Source organism: Leptinotarsa decemlineata, unplaced genomic scaffold (assembly GCF_025532065.1).
Source record: "Leptinotarsa decemlineata unplaced genomic scaffold, Ldec_3_MD MMD2_tig00001019_RagTag_RagTag, whole genome shotgun sequence".
Lineage (NCBI taxonomy): Eukaryota > Metazoa > Arthropoda > Insecta > Coleoptera > Chrysomelidae > Leptinotarsa > Leptinotarsa decemlineata.
The window spans coordinates 4,855,837-4,877,267 of NW_027412557.1; the positions used below are offsets into that span (position 1 = coordinate 4,855,837).

At 33.3% G+C, this 21,431-nt stretch overlaps 1 protein-coding gene across 2 annotated transcripts in view; it reads left to right on the top strand.

Moving 5' to 3' along the window:
• The window catches only part of MESR4 (Misexpression suppressor of ras 4), a 37,843-nt gene that overhangs the window by 8,828 nt on the left and 7,584 nt on the right, over positions 1–21,431 (top strand). For both annotated transcript variants that reach the window (XM_023163924.2, XM_023163926.2), the window contains 3 exons: positions 7,463–7,863; positions 12,100–12,437; positions 18,172–18,522. In XM_023163924.2, the coding sequence (XP_023019692.2) occupies positions 7,463–7,863; positions 12,100–12,437; positions 18,172–18,522 (1,090 nt within the window). The remainder of the gene's footprint in view (positions 1–7,462; positions 7,864–12,099; positions 12,438–18,171; positions 18,523–21,431) is intronic.

Below are 21,431 nucleotides of genomic sequence, written 5' to 3' on the forward strand. Positions count from 1 at the left end.
CCAGCTCTTAGAAAATGGACTTACATGGCTGCTTTCTTTCTGGATATGTATTAAGATACGTTGCTGCTGTATTTACAGTATTTTTGTGGCACAAAATGTAGCACGTTAGCATGTCAAACTTTTCTTCATGACTATAATGCTCACCCGGCATATTCGACGATAATAACACAATATTATCTATTCAACAATAAACAATAATAACGACAACAGTAACCATAACTCTAAAAACAACAACTCGACAAACAGGCTAACAACAACGACAATTACTATTTTATCGTGTAATTAAATAATATTTGACAGGCTCGGTGACAGGTATTTACGTCAAAGCATTTGTTTGCAGCGCCTACTTAAAGATTTTTTTTTAAATAGAAAAAATGTAATTTTCCTTTAAACTAAAAAGAAAACAATGGCATGTGATACATCGTTGAATTCGTAATAAAAAATGGAGTCAGATACAGGGTGTACTTCGTTTCGGGTCATATAAAAAAATAAAGTTGATGATGGTTTCTTGAAAACGAAACGTCGGATATAAAATGTAAAAATACCATCGTGTAGTACCTTAAAAGTGCCAATGAAAAAGTGTTATTCGTTTTTTGATATCTTTTCAAATAAAGTCAGAAAAAAATAAAATTGATATTGTCAAATTCTCGTTTTTCTCAAATATCTCAGCAGGCCATGAAAATTCTTCAAGTTTCTAAACGGCATGTAAATAAGCTTTAAAGAACACAACTTTTTCCTAATTTAACCTAAGCTGTATCTCCAACAGGTACTGAGATTCCCATGCTTAGGATCCTTATCTTGGACACACTGTATATATAAAACTGAGATTCTTCAAACAAACCAAACTTTGAGATTTTGATCCAATAACTTGAACATAGTTCGATGTGATTGTCGTCTTTTGGGATACAAGTTTAAATACATTTTCGATGTAACAAATTGAAAGTCAAATTTAGAAACATCAAAGTCAAAGCCTATTATGATAAGAATTAATTTTTTTCAATGTCTCCAATTTTTCGAAAAAGAATGATAACTTATGATACATCATTGAAAAGGTAAAATCAGGTTCTATTCGAAATAGAAAGAGTCCAATGTAGCGCCCATAAGAGAAAATAAAGTTGATGATTGGGTCGGAATACCAAACATCGGATAGCAAATCTGAAAACACCATTATGTAGCAGGGAAAAAGTAGCAATGTGGAAGTGCAATTTATTTTCGAACCCTTCGAAAAATAAAGCAGAAAAAATAAAACCCATTTTTCGAAATTTCTGTTTTTTCCGGATATCTCCGGATATACTCTGAATTTCAGAACTTCCTCAACGGCATATTGTTAGTCAGGCAAATGCGCAACTTTGCCCCAATTCAACCATATTCGTATCTCTCATAGTTTCCGAGATCCCAATGGTTAGGATCGAATTTGAAACACCCTGTAAGTATTATATATTATATAATATATAATGATTATTATGAGCTGTTTTCTCGGATTTCGTTCCGTGTTGTGTTTTTTATCCTCATAAGGATTATATTCACAACATTTTGGCATCTTCTGGTAGTGTCTGAAGTTTTTCAACTAGACTAGTTGGAAAACTCCAGCAGGACGGTATAGGCAACACTTGGTTGCAGAAACAACACAAATGCACGGAGTTATTAACAGAAGCCAGCCGCAATTTGTGGTTTCGTTCAGGTCATCTCGGGTTAGGGGAGGCAGCTTTGGTTACCTGTGTGACATCTGGGTTCAGTATTCAATATTGACAACAGTCGTTTGCTGAAAAACTACACATATGCAGGAAGCCACCAACAGGAGCCGACCGCACATTTGTGGTTCTGGTTAGGAGACCTATCATGTATAGGCAACAATCAACCTGACCGTGTAGGCGCTATAACTACTTGCGTGACATCCGGTTCTGAAATATAAATATTCAAAATACACAGAAAGATGTTAACGAGTGTGTCTGATATAAAGAAAAAAAATAGGTGAATAAGTGGAAATAACACTAGAAAATGGGTCATAACACTATTGGGCTCGTCAGTGCGGTGTAGCCAAGTGCAAGGATGGGCAATACTTGTTTGCCGTAAGAACTTCAGTCTTTAACAAGTGAAATAAATATCTTTATTATTGTGTGGTACGTAACATAGTAACCAAGCATTACAGAAGTTTGATATTGGTTTTTTCTGATATTTACAATTATCAATATTTTTGGCTAGATAGATATTTATGCTATTGAACATCTTCTGAACCTTAACACAACAATAAAGTTTGTCTGCCTCTCAGAACACTGGCTAACACAAAATGATATTGATTATTATAATTTTTCACAATTCAGAATGGTAAGTTACTTTTGTAGGAATAACAAAAAAAATGGAGGGTCTTGCATTTACATACACAATGATATCAATGCCATTGAGCTCACTGATATTATTAAATACTCAACTGAACAGATTTGTGAAGTCTCAGCATGTTATGTGAAACATCTGAATCTGATAATAATAAATGTATATAGGACTCCTGATTATAAAAATCTGGATCAGTTTCTATTTTTGATGAACAAAATATTAAAAATTGCAGATAGTTTTAAAAATAATGTATGCATTTACTTGGTAGGTGATTTCAATGTACATTTCAATGATATCAATGATTTAAGTACTCAAAAGATAACACAACTCTTCATGTCATTTGGTCTACATCAAATGATAAACGAAAAAACCCATATCAAAGGAAATTGTCTTGATAACATATTTAGTAATAATGATCTTGCCAAAGTATCCATGTTGCCTCTAGGACTATCCGATCATCCCTTGGGTTTGATAGCCAAAGTTGAAGTGGAGTCGAGTAAACACAGTGAAAGTAAACTATCAAGAAAGTATACAACCAATAATATAGAAACACTAAAGTCATATCTGCGAAAAGATGATTGGTCCAGTGTATATACAAGAAATGATGCTAAAGAAAAATTCAGTAACTTTGAAATCTCATTTATGTTTTATTATATTAGCTTTCCACTCAATAAAGCAAGATTTGAATCAAAGAGCGCATCAAAATGGATTAGCCCTGAGGTTACAGCCTCAAAAGATATTTTAATGCTTGCATATGATATACAAAGGCAAAATCCATCTGAACAACATAAAAACATCTATAAAACTTGTAAACGACACTATCAGGAGTCACTATTGGAGGCTAAAAAAGCACATTACCGCAGTATACTAAGTAGAACAGATAATTACAGCAAAACTGTGTGGCAAATCATTAACTCCGAAACAGGTCGAAAAAACAAAATCTTAAATGAACCAGAAAATCTAACAGCTAACCAAATGAATGACTTCTTCATCAATAACATAAACACAACTCTACTGCACTACCCCAAATCTGATGCTGACCCTATTGCTTTTATGGATAAAAAAATGAACACAAATAAGTCGATGTTCTTTAGGCCTGTAACGACAGATGAGGTGAGAATAATCATAACCAAGTAAAAAATAAAAAAACGGAAGATATAAACGGTGTGAATGTTTTAGTCATAAAAAGTGCCATTGAATGTATAACTCAACCCTTAACAGATATTATCAATACCTGTTTAAGTGAAGGCTACTTCACTCAGCAATTAAAAATTGGTAGAATCCTGTCAATTCATAAAAAAGGTGTTACATCTGAACCAAAAAATTTTCGACAGATAGCAATACTGCCAACTTTTCAAAGATTTTCTAACACATAATTTACGAACAACTAGTAAAATACTTTGATATAAATAATCTTCTGAGTCTTCATCAATTTGGATTTCGGAAAGGAAAATCGACGTCTGATGCAATAAACTTCTCACAAATAGTATAAAAGACGCCTTTGATAACCAAGAAAAATATGTGAGCCTTTTTACAGATCTTACTTCAGCATTCGACTCGGTAAATCACTCGATTTTATTGGCCAAATTAGATTTCTACGGAGTGAGAGGTGTCTGCCTGGACATGATGAAGTCATACCTTAACGAAAGATATCAAATTGTTGATCTAGGAAATACCAAAAGTGAAAAAAGAAAAATATTAAGAGGAGTGCCACAAGGGTCAATATTGGGGCCACTTCTGTTTCTAATATATATCAACGACCTACCTCACGTGATGAACTCGTCAGGCATACAAACTATATTGTATGCAGATGATGCAACCTTGGGCAAAAAAATATATAAAATAGATGATCCTCATATGATCTATACTGACATATTAGAGAAAGCTCGATCATGGTTCACACCAAATGACTTTATTCTCAATGAACAAAAAACAGAAACTCTAACTTTTGAAACAATTTGCTTAAATCGAGATAACAAAAATTCTACCAAATTTTTGGGAGTACAAATAGATTCCAACCTGAAATGGACAGACCACATAAATAACATGTGTAGTAAACTTAGTAAGACGATTTTTGCTATCAGAAGAATCAAAAAAATAGTAAATCAAAGTGCGGCACTTGCAACATATCATTCTCTATTTCATTCAATCCTTAGGTATGGTTAATCAATTGGAATAATGCATCAAAGGTACATCTTAATAGAATATTTGTCATTCACAAATCTGCAGTAAGAAGCATAATCTCTGCCAATTATGATGAAAAGTGTCGACCAATATTTGTAAAACTTAAAATAATGACCCTATATTCAGTTATTGTCTATGAAAATCTGCTTCTTGTTCAACAAAACTTGTTGAATGAAGTTGCTCACAAGAATATACACCAACATGATACAAGAAATAAATCAAACCTTGTTCCTACAGCTAATAGGTTGAAAAGAACAGATAATATAGGAATTAAGCTATACAATGCCTTATCTGCCGAATTTCGTAACTTGCCATTTAGAAGATTCAAAAACTTATTGAAGAAAATATTAACCAAACATCCTTTATATGAAATTGATCTATTTTTCGAAGTTATCCAAGAAGAAAGATACACTTTTGTGGTCACCTCCCGAACTTTTACTCAACTTTGAATATATATAATACATTAGCTATGTGTTTATAATTTGTAAAAGCTCATGGCTTTACATTTTAGTCAAGTCTTATAAGATTGGAATTTTATCTTGTTAACTTGTATTTTTTTTTTGTAAATCTAATTTATCTACAAGTATTTTTTTTCAAAACTATATTGACAAATCTTACCCTCTCAAACCTATTTTAGAAATTGTATTGACGTGTCTAAAAACTGTGTGTTTCTTGAGACTAATAAAAATTATTATTATTATTATTAAATATATATATATATATATATATATATATATATATATATATATATATATATATATATATATATATATATATATATATATACAGTGCTAGTCAAAAGTCCCCTCCCCCCCTCGTATCTTTTGAACGGGTATACTTCTAATAATGAAATTTGGAGGGTGGAAATAAACGGATGTAGGCTTCTTAACTGGTCATAACAGGTGACGCAATAGTCATAAATGACGTCACAAGGCCACTGTGACCAAAAATTTTAAATGGGACCCTATGGCAAGTGACAGCTCGTTTGAAAGGTATTGGAAATACCTATTCAGTCATACCAATTTTGTTTGGGTTTCGGCTGATTTTGATTGATAAATTGAAGAAATACGAAAATTATAGTTTCGCATTTAATTAATAAAGATTTAAGAACCAGTTCTTATAATAAGTGTTCAAAATGTGCTCCATCTACTTCCTGGCAGTAATGCATCCTATTGCTAAACTCTTGTCGTACTCGTCCCAGTGTGTCAGCGGAAATTGCCCTACATTCTTCAACAATTCGTTGTTTCAGAATGGCAATACTGTCAGGTGCTGTAGCGTAAACCTTAGATTTCAAGTACCCCCATAGAAAAAAATCTAATGGTGTAAGGTCCGGTGACCGAGCTGGCCATTCGATCGAACCCTGTCGTCCAATCCATCTACCACGATATTCTTCATCTAGGTAACGTCTTACTGCACCGTAATAGTGTGCAGGAGCACCATCTTGTTGAAACGTTATTTCCAAGTTGTCGAATTCATCTGGATTATCTTCTAGAATTTCAAGAATTAACGCCTCAATATCAGTTTGTAACATCTCCAGATACAATTCACCGGTTAAGTTAGCATTGAGAAAAAGAGGCCCAACTATGTGGTTTCCCAAAATACCTGCCCAAACATTTACTTCTTCTGGAAATTGAGTATGTTTTTCACGAAAGATGTGAGGATTTGTGTCACTCCAATACCTCACATTTTGAGTGTTAACATTTCCATTGAGAAAGAAAGTACTTTCGTCACTAAAACAAATTGTCTGTATGTAGCCTGGTTGTTGGTTCATTTTATCGGACATAGTTTCACAGAATTCTAGTCTTCGGTCGGGGTCATCATCTGAAAGTTGGTGCACCATTTTTAATTTGTATGGATGAAATTTGTTTTTAGCCAACACCCTATGTACTGTCCTTTGACTGACTTCACAGATAGACGCAACTTGGGCTGTGGAAGAAGTAGGGTTCACTACCATTTCTCCAAGTATGTCAATTTTTTTGTCATCACTAATTGTTGGTCGACCAGATCGTTTGGCATCTTGAACACTACCTGATGCTTCAAACTTCCGAAGAAGCTCCCTCAAATAAACCCTCGATATAGGGCGATCGGGGTACCTCTCATTAAACAGTCGTTCCGCTGCATGGAAATTGTTTCTATATTCACCAATTATTAAGATAGCTGCTACTTTGTCGGCTACAGTACGTACCATTTTGCCTATGTAAACACTTAAACGACTCGTTAAACAATAGCTTAGGTAAATTTTCAAGGTATAAACACTTTTGACAAGTAGATAATTCAAATACGTCAACCTTTTTGACAATGAACCAGAGGCGTACTTTAAAATCTTTATTAATTAAATGCGAAACAATAATTTTGTATTTCTTCAATTTATCAATCAAAATCAGCCGAAACCCAAACAAAATTGGTATGACTGAATAGGTATTTTCAATACCTTTCAAACGAGCTGTCACTTGCCATACGGTCCCATTTAAAATTTTTGGTCACAGTGGCCTTGTGACGTCATTTATGACTATTGCGTCACCTGTTATGACCAGTTAGGAAGCCTACATCCGTTTATTTCCACCCTCCAAATTTCATTATTATAAGTATACCCGTTCCAAAGATACGAGGGGGGGAGGGGACTTTTGACTAGCACTGTATATATATATATATATATATATATATATATATATATATATATATATATGACACCCTACATTTTGTTTTATGAGAGAGAGGACATTGTTGGATCAAGATCTTCAGATGATGTGGTGCTGCAGGTTTTTCCGGGTTTTCCTGCAGCTGAAAAAGCAAATGCGCCACTGGAATCAATGAAGTCGCCCCGGAGCGCCAATTAATTTTTATTGTTGTATTTATTTTTTTGTAAAATGTAATATTGAAATACTCAAAATAAAGGAAAATTAGTTGCATCAATCAATATATATAATTTGAAGTTTTTCTATTTCAGAGACCACGACTACTGTTCAAATCCAGAAAAGAAGACTGATATCACACTTTTTGAAGTGAAACCAGCTCTAAACGACAGTGTAGACCATGATTATTGCTTTAGTAAACCAGAAGGTGTAGTAGCAGAAAAACCTTCTATCGAGGAACAGCCTGGAGCTTCAGATGTACAAGAGAAAGTTGAAGAGGAAAAAAAACGTAATTCTTCCAGCTCTAGCAGCGATTCAGATTCCTCGAGCTGTTCGTGTGGTTCTAATTGCAGCTGCAGCTCAAGTTCTGGGGGCAGTTCCAGTTCTAGCTCAGATAGTTCTAATAGTGATAGTTCTACTGAAGAGGGCAGGAAAAAGCAGTTAGCAAGACGTCAGAAAAGGAAAGAAAGAGCAAAAAAGATAAAAGAGGCAGAAGGTACTTCAACTTTTTTTTACTCATATAAAAGAGGTATATCCAGAAAATGTTCTCAAAAAACAAAATCTAGATTTAAAAGAAAATTGACCGTGGTTAACACCATAGCTTTTAAAATAAATCGTTATATACAGGATGCTGTATATTTATCATTTTAGTAAAAATTTTTTTCGTAGTCCCATTAAAAAAAAATGCTAAAAAATAAAACTTCACTTAGATGGCCATGACTTAAAATCCAGATGTATTTTTCAATGCTGAACAACTTTTCTGAATAATATTTCCCGAGATTTTTCAAAATTAGAGTACTTTACTCTTATCTCATGACCAAATATTTGAAGGCTCCTCGTATATTACGTGTGATTTACTGTATTTTGTTAATGCATGTTTAGTTTTAGGGGATGCACAAACTTTTATCAAGAACAAATTTTTGTCATAAAACCCTTAATAAATAAGTTTCCCATATGGTGCATACTTTGGGGATGACACTGTATGAGGTAAATAATTTTTTGTGCAGAATATAATACTTTGCCATCGATTTCATCAATACCCGGTGATGGTTTACTAGTGGTCTTGCTAATTATCGATTTAATCTTATATGGTGTTATCGGATTAAGAAATAGTGTATGTTCCTGTATTGGTGACATTGTTAATCTGCTTTGTTCTGGCTTAGAATATCGTACATTATTGACAAATAAGTCGTTCAGCATGTTACATATTTTATTTTTAACAGTTTTTATTTTACTAGGAACCATGAGCTGATTTACTGTGATTATATTTGATAAGCCCCTTTTTCATCAATTATTTTCTAGCTTTCTTTTGTTACATCAGATGAATTTTCCAGTCCTGTGTTATTGAATGTATAGTTCACTTACCTCATTTTCTCTGTATAGATAGTTTTCAGGTATTTTAGCATTCTCTAATGAAATGATGTTAGTTTTTTTACTCATTCAATTTTTCTCAAGTTGAATACTATATTGTAATGTTATGAAAGTGTATTGTAAAATTTCTTGAACATGACATTTACTCAGATGAGCTGAAAACTCCTTGCCATTGTTCAGTGCTGATCAGTACTGAACGTCATCAAATTAGAGTATGATATATCCCTATTCATATATCATATTTTCATATTTCAATTGAAATGTATGATTTAATATGTCATTACCTTTCACACATGTACTTTGACACCAAAGATTTAAAAAAAATCAAATGAATGCAGGTGAAGCTTTAACATGTGATATGTGTATCACATGTATTCATGTGAATTCTTCAAAGTTTATTAAATCTCTTCTACTTGTTCATATTCATATCTCTACTCACATTGTAGTAGCTATCACTTGAATAGATGTCACACATCAGCTCATACAATTTATCAAAAAATATTTTTACATCACTATCAGGTGTTCTATATAGATATACAACATATAATTTGAACTTCAAGTTTAGACAAGCAATTGAGCTTTTGAAATCTTTTTCGCTATTCTTATTGAATTCTAATAATTTTGCAAGTGAAACATAGTTTTCCTTGATATATGTACAAGTGCCCCCCTTCTGGTATTCACTGCAACTTGAAACCTTATAGTTCAAATACCCAAATGTCTGATCATGAAGGATTGGTATGTATATTTTTTTTTCATTGTCATCACTTCCATAGAAATGATCATCTCCATTGCCATTTTCTTTCATGTCTCTTCTACAAAGTCTCGTTATTTTTGTGAAACTTTACTCTTCATTCATGTCAGTTTCTAAGTTAATGATTTTATCTGTTTTTGCATGATTTTGGCTTTGAGAAGATTTACAGAAATTTGTTCATCAATTGTTTCATAGTCCTTCTGGGTTTTGATCAGTTGTGGTATTGTTGCATTGCCACTTGTATCACCCTGTTTATGTGAAAGATCTTCTGAGTAATCATTTCTATTTTTTATCTGTGATTCCTTTTGGTTGTGAACATGAGCGTTTTTGTTTACTATTTTATTCTTATTAGCTTCGTTTTTTGTTCCCAGCTCTTTTTTAGCTGTTCCACCTTTTCTTCCAGGAGTGATTTGTTTTTTTTTTGGAGAAATCTGATATTGTTTTTCGTACCTTCTATGAGCCTTTTGAGGCATTCATTTTCTGCCATCAGTTTTCATATTTTTATTTGTAAACTGTAGACCCTAGCAATACTGATGTTATCTTCAGATTCCTTCAAACCATCATCTAGGGAATTATTTGTAGTGTTTCCTTCTTCTACCATTTTGTTTTCACAGCAAACTACATTTTATGCACAGCTGTTGTGGTACACTTTGTCATATTTTATACATTAAATTCTTTTCATTATATTTTTCTTACAATAATTGCAGAGATCTTTACTCATGTCTGCTTTGCAACCATCATTCCATGGTTAAAAATATATCCTTTTCAAGAAAGATCTCAACGTATATGAAATTTCTGATTTGAATATGAGTACTCCATGACAAAGTTTGATCAATGAATAAACTTTTTTTATATATGATTTTGCAATTATTGCAAAAGAGAGGTGTATTTGTGTCATTAGGCATTAGTCTTGTAAATGAACCAAGCATGCAGACAAAAAGGGGAACAAATTCAATATTCCATTACTTTGGTTGACATGAATCTCTCGATTTGACGTTGCAGAGGACCGAGACAGCTCTTTTTCATGTAAATAAAATAGCTTGCATGAGATGCTTAGAGCATACTGCACAAACTTTATATCCTACCTCCTTAGCAATATTTTTCATATCATAGCATCTAGAAGATATTCTTTTGCATAACTGCTGTATTTGGTTGTCCATTTTGAGCTCTTTATCAGTATTCTGTTTCAAAAATGTTGATTGTTTTTTTTATTTCTCCATTATCCAATTGAAATTAATCAGTACTTAGATATTTGGATAATAAGCACCACTAGGTTTGCGTCAATCCATTTTTCAAACAACACAATATCAGAGTGTGAAATATCATGAATGGTATTTTCGTCAACTACATGCCAAGAAATAACGAACACAATTTCAAGAAAAACAAAGAAATTCACTTGTATAATACATGTTCTGAATCAAATGTACACCAATCTTACTTAATGCACATATTGAAAGCTATCACAGAGAAATATTTCAGAAATAAACTAGAAATATTCGTTCTACAGGCTCGTGGTTGTATTGTTCTGGTTCCTCTAATGGTGTAGTAATGAATATTACAGGAGTTCTATACCAAACCCAAACCTTTATTTTTAACATTTCAACATGTGTTTCAATCACCAAGTGATCATCTTCATCGATAAAAATAACGGTTTGGTGTTGGGATAAAACTTAAGTAATATTCTTTTCTACTATGGCTTGTTTTTTTTAAGAAAGACTTTGATCTAGCTTACAGAACAAAAAATATATTGAGCTTTATTAAAACTGATAAAAACAATACTTCAGTGTCAGATAGATTAGGAGTATTTGAGTTGAATTGGGGTGCTTTTTTCAAACATTACGTTGGTGAAATGGGGAGGACTTTCTCCAAGAGAAATGAAACCATTGAAATCTTTTGTTAAAAAGAGGGGTATATGTTCAATTACGACTTTGATGTATCACATTTGGAAAAAACCGGTTTGAATCTTAATATTTCAGAATGTTTAGAAACAAATAGATTCAAGAATTCGAATCATCTGCACAAAGAAAAAATAGAATTGCTTAATTGCTAAAATAATTGTAGCTTTCAAACTTGCACAGAAAGAATAATCTTTTTATATTGATTGTAAATAACTTAAGTTTATCTCCTTACATTTGTTGACTGTAAATATTTATTATCAGTCAGTCTCTTATTTCATACGGGAGTATGGGATCATCCTGTATTTTGTGCCAATTGTGAATTCTATTCTCGTTTTTGTTCAGGGCCTTGAATGAAAGGTTTGTTCCATTTTTTTATTTACTCACTGTTTTTTTCTGTCATTTCAGTATGTACTTTTTAAAAATATGCTGTATGAACTGTGTTCCAGTCAGACAAGAGACTTGATATAAAAATAGTGAGGTTAATATAATTATAATTATTATAGTGATCATGTAATTATTTATATTCGTGCAAGTGAACTACTGTGAGAGTTCATTATATTATTTTATCAATTCAAAATGTCATATGTCAAAATGACCTGTACTTCAAATGTAAGAAAAAATTAAATAGATAAAATGAATACATATTGTATGTTATGTATGAAATAAAATATGTTTCACAAATCACCCTTACAATTTTTTTCTTATTTTCTAGCAAATAAAGTAGTTGATGTTGTGGCTACTGATGCTCTTCCAGTCATAATAGAAACTCCCATCCGGGAATCTGACTTGGATACAACAGAAAGTGAGACCGACGAAGAATTCTATGACGAAGCACCCCAAAAACTTGCCAAGAAATTATTAGAAGAAAAACGTCAACAGCTGCAGGATATAATGGGACCTAACAGTGTGCCCAACGGTACATTCATTGAAAGTACAAGTAGACCGCCTACTCCCCCTGCAGAAGTTGTTGAAGAAGAGAGAAAGAAAAAGAAATCCAAGTCAAAGAAACGTAAGAAGAAAAAGAGTGAAAGAAGAGAGCAAGAGCAATTGGTAAGTGAATATTTTGGTTTTTGAATAAGAAATAAGGAATGTATCGTGAATAAAGGGGGTAGGGTCGGAGGGTTAATATATTTGCGATTATTTTTTTTTATGCAAATGGAAAAATTGAAAAAATGTTTTGGATAGAGATACCCTAATCAAATAGCGGAATAAAATATACTATATGATCTATTCTCACACCTAACAAATACACACAAAAACAAATTCATATAAATTGATCGAACCGTTTCAGAGGAGTATGACCACAAACACCATGAAAAGTACTATTTATTAGATGTATTTATTAGTATAAATGTTAGAACTCATCTTTAACATACTCTTTTGAGTCACCCAAAATGAAACATTTCATTTGACAACTATAACTCTGACATTATTTACCTCAAATCAATGGGGAAACAATATATTTAATTTGATTTGATTAATTAACAGGTAACACCCAATTAAGTTCAACAGATTTTCACAATAAATTATATGAATACAGACATAATTACATCCTGACTTACTTGCCAAAAGTGAAACTAACTGATAGATAAAAAGTAACATTGACAAAATAATATGTTAAAATAACGGTTTGGTGTTGGGAAAACACTCCAGTAATATTCATTACTATACCAAAGGTTCCAAACAGTGCATCATAGGTAAATATTTAATGAACAATGAGGATATGAAGATTCAAGAATTGAGGAAGTCAATGTTAATTTTCATGTGTAAATAATGTTTGAGAGAGCGTAATTCAAAATCTATAGTTTTGTTTGGTGAGATGAAGTCCAGATCGACTCTATTACCACCAGTAGCAACTCTAGACAGGGGAGAGTATTTGCCATAGTTACAATGATTAAAATCTCCAGCATGAGTTTGTAAATGCCTTGTACTTCTAGAAGAAAAACTTAAGCCAATTTTTGCTATAGTCTATTTCAAAAGAGTGTAGAGTAATAAAATCTCATTAAGTATTCAAAAGCGCTACAGGGTGATCCGTCAATAAATTCTGTCACTTCCCTAGTCCGCATTGCAAAATTATGTCGTTTCATAAAGAGCAGGTAGGTATCACCCTGTTTTAAGGGATTTGTCCATTGTTATCGACGGATAAATACTGAGCCAGAGGCGCGCTAGTGGGATAATTGCCAAAAGAATATGCATTCATAAAAATTATATTAAAGGAAATAAAAATTTAATACAGCAGAACAGTGTTATTAAAAAAATATAAAATGTAACAATAAAATATATACGAACCGAAATCGGGAAATACTCACAAACACACACGAACGAACTTTACGAACTTTACTTGTGGGGACTTTAAATCAATTTATTCACAAAAACGACAAGAACTTTACTGGATACGTTATTACAATTTGACACTTGAACAATACTAAAACTGTGAACTTCCCTTAACGTTTAACAACACTCTATTTATACCCTAATTGAATGTTCTAGAGATTACTAGGTACAATTTTCGAGAACCTTCCGAGAAAATAATTATTCAGACTACCCTTAATTCTAAACCCTAACCTAAGCAAAAGTGTCACTGTCACTGATACACTGGTCTCTGTCCAGATTGCTTATCCCGCTACAGTATATTTACAATTCAATTAAATTATTCTACATCAGTATAGTCTTCATCCGAAGAACTGTCATCATCCCCTGGTGTTATAATTATAGGGTCAACCACCTGATCGACCAAGTTGTCCAGTTCCCACATTTTATCTTCCTCTTTTAAAACATGCTGGATTGCTTTTTGCCAGTTTTCTGATGTGATTTCCATAATGGCTTGATCAAACAATACCTTGACATCTTTCATTTTAAATGTGGTATTGTGCCTTGCAACATATCCTTTAACTTGTGCCCATATAAGTTCTATAGGATTTAATTCGCAATGATATGGCGGTAGGCGCAGCACAGTTACTTTATACTTTTCTGCTACATCTTCTACGGCATATTTCATGAAGCGAGATTTATGTTGTTTTACTATGGCTAGTAGTTCCTTCTTTACTGAATTCGTCTCAAACTGAATACCTTTTTTTGACAGCCAGTTAATAAGTTCTTGCTTTCTCCAAGCTGAAGTTGGTACCTTATAAATCACTCATTTTCAACAGGAAATTTCCCTCATTTTCTCAAAACGGCGGTAGTCATACCGCTATCCAAAGGAGGAGATCAAAGAGACCCAAGTAATTTGAGACCAATTTGTTTAATTCCTACCCTGGCCAAAATAATTGAAAAATTAGTCAAGTATAGAATAATAAAATTTTTAGAGGCCAACAAAATAATTAGTGATCATCAATTTGGTTTTCAACAAAAAAAGGGCACAAATGATGCGATTTTTAATTTTTTAGAAATGGCCTATAAAAACATGAATGATGGGGAAGCTCTGGTTGCGGTATTCTGTGATTTGTCGAAAGCTTTTGACTGCGTCAATCATGGAATACTGCTACAGAAGCTTCATCATTATGGATTTAAAGGCATGGAATATAATTGGATGTGCTCTTATCTAGCAGGAAGAAGTCAATTTGTCAGGACATCGACACACTCTTCTATACTAGATATCAAGTGTGGAGTACCCCAAGGATCAATCTTGGGCCCTATCCTTTTCCTCCTCTACATAAATGATCTGGCATACATAAATATCAAGGGAAGGTTCACAATGTTTGCCGACGACACCACAATTCTGTGGCATGAAAAGAATATAAACACCCTGCAGAGCAACGTGGAGGGTGATCTCAAGACAGTAAAACAGTGGTGTGATGATAATCTTTTAGCATTCAACACAAAAAAAACCAAAGTAGTCACTTTCAAGTGTACCCTAGCAGAACTATTTCTAGGGGAAACCATGATTGAAGATAACCCATCTACGAAATTCTTGGGGCTTCAAATAGATGGTAGACTAAAATTTGAGGACCACATAACAAACCTTAAAAAAAAAAATTGCCTCAGGATGTTATGCTCTCAGAGTGGTTTCAAATGAATTGGGATTCCAGGCGGCCAAATGTGCATACTATGCATTGGTAGATGCACATTTGAGATACGGAATAGCGTTCTGGGGAGCATGCACATCCCAGTTATTCGATTCTATCTTTGTAATACAAAAAAGGGCAGTTAGATACATTTGCAAAGCCCAATGGACAGAATCTTGTAGGCCGTTATTCAAAAAGACTAAAATATTAACCCTGACGTCGATATTCATTCTAGAAACAGCAAGCCTAATATACAAAAACAAGTTCAAATATACTGAAGGTAACATAGCATATGATACACGACAGGTTGATCAGCTTAGAACTACAAAACCAAACTCGACTTTAATAAAAAATTCTGTTATTTACAATGGTTTAAAAATATTCAACAAGGTACCTTTGTCCATAAGAGTATCTGAAAGTTATGAAATATTCAGGAAAAACCTAAAAAATCATCTCATCGACAAGGTTTATTATAACTTGACAGAATATTACGATGATTAACTAAACTCATGACGAAATAATTTTATTTATACAAATTTTAATTCTATTGACAACTTTATTTATACAACATTAATTTTATTTATACAATATTAATTTTATCTATACAAGTGTAACTCTAATTTTAATCTTATTTTAATTTTAATTTAATTTTATCTTACAATTTTAATTTTTTAAGACAATTTTATTTATACATAAAAACTTAATTTATACATATTTATAAGATACTCTCTCCCTCATCTATGATCTGAACTTAGTATTATTTACATTGTAACTTAGTGTTTAATAAGTACCTGCCAATGGAAAAAAGCTTATTCCCTATTTCATATATTGCATCTATCGTATGGTAACACGCATTAGAGTTACAAAGTGTTTGTCAACAAGATGTTAGTTCTTAAGACATTAAACGATATTAAATAAAATAAAATAAAATTCTCTAAGCGCCTTGAATGGTAGCTTGCATTATCCATAACCACGACCGAATCAGCTGAAAGAAATTTTAACATTTCCCCGAAGTAGTCTTCGAAGACATCCGAATTCATGTCCTCATGATAATCTCCCGTCCGGCACGACTCAAAGCTTAACAAACCTTCTTTTAAAAATCCGTCTTTGCTTCCAATGTGAGCAATTATAAGCCTCTTCCCTTTTCCCGAAGGCACTTTAATACCCGTCGAAAGGCCTTCTATGAAAGCTTGGCGAGAACTTGTTATATTTTTATCTTGCCACATTTTTTTGACTATATAACCTTCGTTTATCCACGTCTCATCAAGATAAAAAATTTTCTTTTGCTCTCTGCGGTACTGCTTTATAGTTGTCAAATATTTTCGTCTCCAGCAAACAATTTCATCACTTTCCAGTAATAGTGCCTTTCGATTGTACTTTTCCCAGGCAAAATTCATACTTTTTAAAGTTTTCCATAAAAGTTTTCTGGATATCAAAGGAATATCGTTATCTTGGCTTATCTCGATAAATATTTTTTCAAGAGTGGGTATTTCCTTTTTAAAATAAAACGAATGAACTTTTCTTCGAATGTCACATTTGGTGTCTTCATCTAAGATTTTTATTGGTCTTCCTGATTTTCTCTTGCATGGACTTACCTGGCCTGATATCTTTATTTCTCGCAATAATTTAAAAATCGTGGACTGTCCAATTCCAGTCATTCGGGCACATCGCTCAACACTTTCTTGCACAGACAAACTAGGGTGATCGTGTTTTATGCAATCATATACATTTAAAATTATAACTTTTTAGCAAACAGATAGCGGAGAATTTTTTACACTTCTTTTCTTTGGAGTAAATGTCCCCATTTTATAACTTTTTCACTATTTCTATATCACAATATCACTGTACGTTTAATTGGTGTAGTAACAATTACTATTATAACTCGAATGTTTAAGACACCATTACAATATATTTAAACCCTTTTTCTTAATTACCTGGGTTTAATAGGTATTGCATGATTGGTGGGCAGGGTCAAAAAGGGATTATTATAATGACATGGCACCTCGGAACTAAGTGTTAACCCTTTTTTGAGAAATCATGCTCAAGTATATGAACCCAAATTGCATATTAAATAAGTTTACAAGAACCACTAAAATTAATCTTAATCTTTTTTTAAGAAATTTTACTTACCTAAATACATGTAGGTACTTAGTTTTAGACCAAATTACTTCCCAAAAATGGCCTTTTATTATTATCTATGTCTGTAATTTTTAATTTACTTTAATTATTAAGTTTAATAATCCTAAGATTTGCCTACGCCCATGGACGGCAACGAAATTTAGGCAAATTTTATGACACTTCATGATTTATTACTCTACACTCTTTTGAAATAGACTATAGTAGCTAACGCAGTTAATAAAAGAAAACACTTCTTTTTCCTCTTAATTTTGGTCCCAGCTTCCAGATGGTGCTATTATGACAAGTCTTGTTTTACACAATATTGTATTCCATTTTTTCTTGATATATTTTTATTCTCTATTTTTCCATATATTGTCTTCATAAAAGATTATTTTTTTTCTATTATTATTATTTTGTTCTTCCAGTATTTTTACTAATCATTGTAATTGGAATGAATTAATTCGAAATTGGTTTATCGTGATATTTGTGAAACTTAATTTGAAACCGTAACCAAATTAGACAATCTTGAGTGATTAAGTAATAAATATATGAGATTTTCCACATAACCGTATCAGTCTGACATATTTGTAAAATTACTACTCCTAATATCTCCAATTATGCGAATTGATTATGACCAATAGGACTGTTTTTTATTTTTGTAGATGATGACAACCAGTGTGATATCACCGGATATTCCGATACCACCTTATTATCAGCAGTTTCATCAACATCAGCAATTACACTATCAACAAACCCCATCTGTGGCTCCGATAACCTTGACAATATCGAGAAATTCCCCAGTCCAAAACCAGTCTACTGTCACTGTTGCTCCAAGTTTGCCGTTGTCTTATCCAAAGGTTCAGACTGAAGCAGCTTTCTCCAGACAAGATTCAAGTGATTCTAGTTTACGGGCATCAAAGCGAAGGAGAGTACCTAATAAATTTTATGGTTATTCCAGTGATGAAGATCAAGATAAGGTACCTCAGCACGTTTCCAAGTGGAGAAAAACAGAGGTGAGTAGTTTTCCAGTAAAAAAAGGATATTCACATAACGGTCCATTTCACAGAGTCCTTATGAAACGTTTTATTTGTGGTAATGGAGTTAAAAAACAATACTTGTTTTTAGTTTTGAACTTTAAAATATCAAGACAACAATTATCAAATCAAAAAAGTTTGACGAAAGCAAATGAGCAATATTTGAAGTTTTTAATTTATTTTTGAGTGACTTGTTGTTTTCAATGAATTACCACCATGAAACAGTGCCAACAACCTTCAAACAAACACTGAAATGCTTTAATCGTTCATTCAACTGCCGGTGCTATGATAACTTTCTTGGGGACCTCCCAGTCATCCTTTTTTTGAGGCATGGAAACTTCAAAGAGAGGAGGTTGATTGTTGTCAGTAGTTGAAACTGGATGTTTTTTATATCAAACGTTATTGACTATTCAAATATGGCTGCCCGCGAGAAGTCATGTGAAGATGTGCCTTAAAAATCTTTTAAATGTTGGGCAAAACAAAGAGTTGAAGTTGCAGTGTGATTGATTACTTATGGAAATGTTTTCCACAGAAGTTGTATGGAATGTATGAATAATCATATGACAATAGATGAAACACTTATTATTTGTTGTGAAAATAGTGATAAGCTGCCTCAAACTCAAAGCTAGTCTTTAGACGCAAAATATTTCAAATTAATTAGTGATTAATTCATCAGCCTATGACAAAAGAAATTAATATTCTGAAGCCATTCATTCAAGAAAAAGATAAAAAATATGCTATGTTATTAGAAAATGAACTCCTCTTGAATGTAAAATTAGTGTACTGATTAATAAAATCATTAACGGCTAAAGGATCAATGTCTATAAGAATACACCCGAAAAAATGGGAAACAAACAAATAGGAAGATTCCAAATGAAATCTCAAAATATGCTTTATTACCCAAGATTTGAACATCTTATTGGCAAAGTCTGGTAAAGTAAAACGTGTATAAAAACAATGCTTTGAAACAAGAGCAGCGTATATGGACAGAACAATATTAAGCTCAGTTGAACAGATACAAATATAAGTACATGAACATATGAATATAGAATAAATGTAAATATACACACATCGGAAAAGTCTAGGGATATTGTTAAAAATGGCAATAGTTTTTTTTAGATCGCTTTAGGGAAAAAAAAAAGTTGACGGGTGATTATTAAACGAATGTAACTTACAACAAAATTCATTAAATGGTCAAAAATACTGAGTGCGCATATAAGCAAAACTAAAAAAAAATATGGCTCTTCTTTGGCACCCGGAAAAAAAATCATAATACAAAAAAAAATTGGAAACAGTACAAAGTATGGCCTCCACGCTGGTTTATTACGGCCCTACATCTATCGTGCATCGACAAAATGAGATTGTCAATGTCTTGTTGAGGTACATTTGCCCATTCAGCGATTAAAAGCTCTCTCAATTGAAACGTAGTGTGAATGTTCCCCATATGCGGAGTAATTCTTCGTTGAAGCATGTCCCACACATGCTCGATGGGATTCAGGTCCGGTGATTGTGCTGGCCATTACAATACATCAACTCCTTCATTGGTGAGCCAGTCAGTCACTAGACGCGCGACATGTGGACGAGCATTATCGTGCATTAGGTGGAAGTTTTCACCAACAGCACCAGCAAACGGACGGACGATAGGTAGAAGAATGGTGTCGAGGTACTGTCGAGCTGTGAGGGAGCGATTTGGAAAAAAGAGATCGGTTCTGCCGCCGATCATGATTCCGCCCCATAGCATTACTGTACCACCTCTGTATGTGTGGACTTCCTGGACGTGTCTCAAACGTTCATCATTTCCAGGTCGTCTCCACAGTCTTACTCGACGAGAATCTGGATGAAATCCAAATCTGGATTCGTCTGTAAACAAAACTGTGGCCCAATCATTTGCATCCCAGTTTTGATGTTCTTGACACCACTCTAATCTTCTACCGCGATTGCCTCTCGACAAAGGTGGACATCTAAGTGGCCTTCTGTTGTGGAGATCTGCTTCATGCAGTCGATTCCTGACAGTATCACGACCAATGGTTACCTGGTGCGTCTGCTGCAACACGTTAACCAACACAGGTGCTGTGATTGTCGGTTGTCTTCTTGCGGTTAAGACCAAAAATCGGTCTTGAACTGCAGTTGTAGCGCGTCCTCGCCCTGGATGTTATTCGGCTGGACTGCCAGTTTCACGGAAACGCCGCCACAGGTAAACTGATAACACTTTGGGAGACCCCCAAACGAAGAGCTACATCATTTTGTCGCATGCCACCTTGTAGAAGCCCTACAGCTTTATTCATCTCAGCCAATGGTAAGTGATGGCGTTCCATGTTAAAGCACAATATTTCCAATTTAATTGCTGAGCAAGAACTGCATAGAATGTACAAACTCGACACTTTCAGATTATTCATTTTAGCCGAAAACCTATAGTTTGTAAAAAACTTGATAAAAGATTAGTTACCGTTTTTGCAGGCTTTGTTCAACCCATAGAAATCTACAGTGTGGTCGAGTGTACCAATTTAATCGAAATTAAATGACCTCATGCATTTATTTTTATGATATTTAGTATGTTATAAAAATATCCCTAGACTTTTCCGATGTGTGTACAATGCTACGTAATGAAAATTGATAGCCATTTTTCTGAATTTCTTTTCATTATGAATTCGTCTTAAATTCATGTGAAGGTAATTAAATAACTTGCTGCTATTGAAAATAATAGAATTTTGTGTGAGGGCTGGATTAGGTATTGGAAGGGAAATGAAGTAAGACTGATGTGTACTATATGTTGAGGTGGTAATAAATTGATTTTAATATTTTTTGTGGATAATACATACTGTTTCCAAAATAAAAAGACATACTAAGGTGTCGTGAGACAGATATTCCTAATATTAGTTTTTTGGAGG